The sequence below is a fragment of the Myxine glutinosa genome, unplaced genomic scaffold (assembly GCF_964187855.1).
Source record: "Myxine glutinosa unplaced genomic scaffold, kmMyxGlut1.1 SCAFFOLD_1596, whole genome shotgun sequence".
NCBI classification, from domain to species: domain Eukaryota; kingdom Metazoa; phylum Chordata; class Myxini; order Myxiniformes; family Myxinidae; genus Myxine; species Myxine glutinosa.
In genome coordinates this window covers 93,056-95,000 of record NW_027617691.1, presented here as the reverse complement: position 1 = coordinate 95,000, position 1,945 = coordinate 93,056, and the positions used below count along the sequence as shown (strand labels likewise).

Sequence of the window (1,945 nt, the reverse complement as noted above, 5' to 3'; positions counted from 1 at the left end):
AGAAGGTTTCACAGTGGTTCTGTGAGAGGGACTAGTACGTCGGGGCGGCACACAGGGTACCAACTCCCCCTCATGTGCTCCACGCATCATCTTTCCGGCCGCTCCGCCCTCAGCTTTGTCCTCTCGCGCGGACGAGCTGGGACGAGGGCCGTCAAAAGCCCCACGGTCGTGCCTCTGACTCTTGTTCCTTCTCGGTCTGCGCTGCTTGGTCTTGAGTACGCGTTCCGTACGGCACGAGTTGTAAAGCACCTCAACATCCTCCCGTGAAATGAGGGTGCATTTGGCGGCATGGAAAGCGATCGAGTTGATGGCTTTCAGCTTCCTCAGCTCCTGCAATCCACAGTAATGCTTCTTCACGTTCAGATGGTCCATTCGTTTGTGAACGGTGGTTCTGGGGATGTTTTTCAGCAAATCTGTGAAAACCTGAGAAAGTGCAAACATCTGTCGTCCATTGGTGATAATGTAACCCAGTTTAACACCGTCGACCACCTCGTACCCGCATTGTAAGGCCGGAAATCGGCCACCTGCGGCCTTTCTGCCGGAGCCGATTCCATTGCTCGTGGTAAAGCGCGTCTGCATATCGCCTGAAACACAAGCAAAATGGTCCTCAAAATCACGGCCTGGTCACACCATGGATGATGTACTCGCCACGCCCATGCGGCCGATGATCTTTTTTTGTTGTAATAATAATAATAATAATGATGATAATAATCAATAATAATATATTGAGGTTTGTGCAAAGGCGTACATAGATGTAGAACCATATACTGTACAGCAAAAGCCGACGCCGTGTTACTCCCTCGTACCTTCGCAAATTCGCTCAGGTCGCGAAGACTGAGCGGCCGAAGACATGGGAGGGCATTGGTGGCGCGGTGTCCCTGAACCCCAGGGAGACCGCGCGAGCCTAGACGGCTGCAGCTGCTCCAGAGCAGCGCGCGAGCAGCAAATAAGCGCGCGAGTGAAGTCCGGCCCGGAGCCCGCACCGCCGTCAATTAATTTCGTCGAGCTGCGCTCTGATTGGCCGCCGCCGACAGGTCATGAAATGGAAAAAAGACGGAGTCCCTGGAAGCCATTAGCATACCGCCGCATGCAAAGTCCGTCAATACGGAAGGCGCTCACATGTCGAGGCCGTGTTGCCGGGGAGCAAAGGACGCGCTCGTTGTTGCTTTTCCCGGAGCGCGCATTGTGTCGGGCACGGGGCCGCGCGCGCCTCCAAGGCTCCAAGTACACATCGCTCTGCCCATTTTGGGATCCAAACTCAAAATCCATATTTCTAAAGCCCTTCGGATGAGTTCGCTAAAGGTGCGTCGGCGCATTTGCAGTGTACGTGGAGCCAAAAGAGAAACAATAAAAAGCGGACAATCGTTTTGGGGCTTCGTTTACTCACGTGAATGCAGAAGGTTGTGCTGAGCGGCGTTTTTCATCCCCTCGCACGCTCCGACTGAACTCCCGCAAATGTAGTTGTCGATGCATCCGTGATTAGCTCAACAGGGCTTCGTCCGTGTCCCATTAACCCGTAAACACGGCGGGGGCTCGGCCAGGCGGCCACGACTTCTGCAACATGGCGTCTCGCTGCGCGGCCGCTCCAGACCAGGTACCCCCGGCGCTCCTGCGCCTCCACTCTTCCTGCACGTCGTCTGCGCTCGGCGCACCACCCCCCCCCCCCAACCACCACTACTACCACCACCGCCACCACCCACCCACCCCCCCGGCTAGCGGAGCCTGGTTTACGGACGCCCTGGACTCGGTGTGGGCGGCGCTGGGCGCGGCTCCCTATGTCCGAGGCTCGCGACGGGCCCAACCGCGTGGCGGCCTCGCGCAGGACGTGCGTACCCGCTCGCGCTCACCGTGCTGCTCAAACTCTGCGTGCTCCTCGTAACGTAAGTGCTTTGAGCTGTGTGAGAGTCTGCTGTTGTTGCTGTCGTTCCGTATTAGCGATCGCGGA

General features: G+C 57.2%; 1 protein-coding gene across 1 annotated transcript in view; it reads right to left on the bottom strand.

The window, feature by feature from the left end:
- Positions 1–1,646, bottom strand: part of LOC137431046 (uncharacterized) — a 4,342-nt gene extending 2,696 nt beyond the window's left edge. The window contains exons 1-2 of the mRNA XM_068121924.2: positions 1,388–1,646; positions 1–584 (exon numbers count right to left, since the gene is read on the bottom strand). The exon at positions 1–584 is cut by the window's left edge and continues 2,696 nt beyond it. Coding sequence (XP_067978025.2) covers positions 1–584; positions 1,388–1,424 — 621 coding nt within the window. The 5' untranslated portion in view covers positions 1,425–1,646. The remainder of the gene's footprint in view (positions 585–1,387) is intronic.
- Positions 1,647–1,945: the final 299 nt, after the last annotated feature.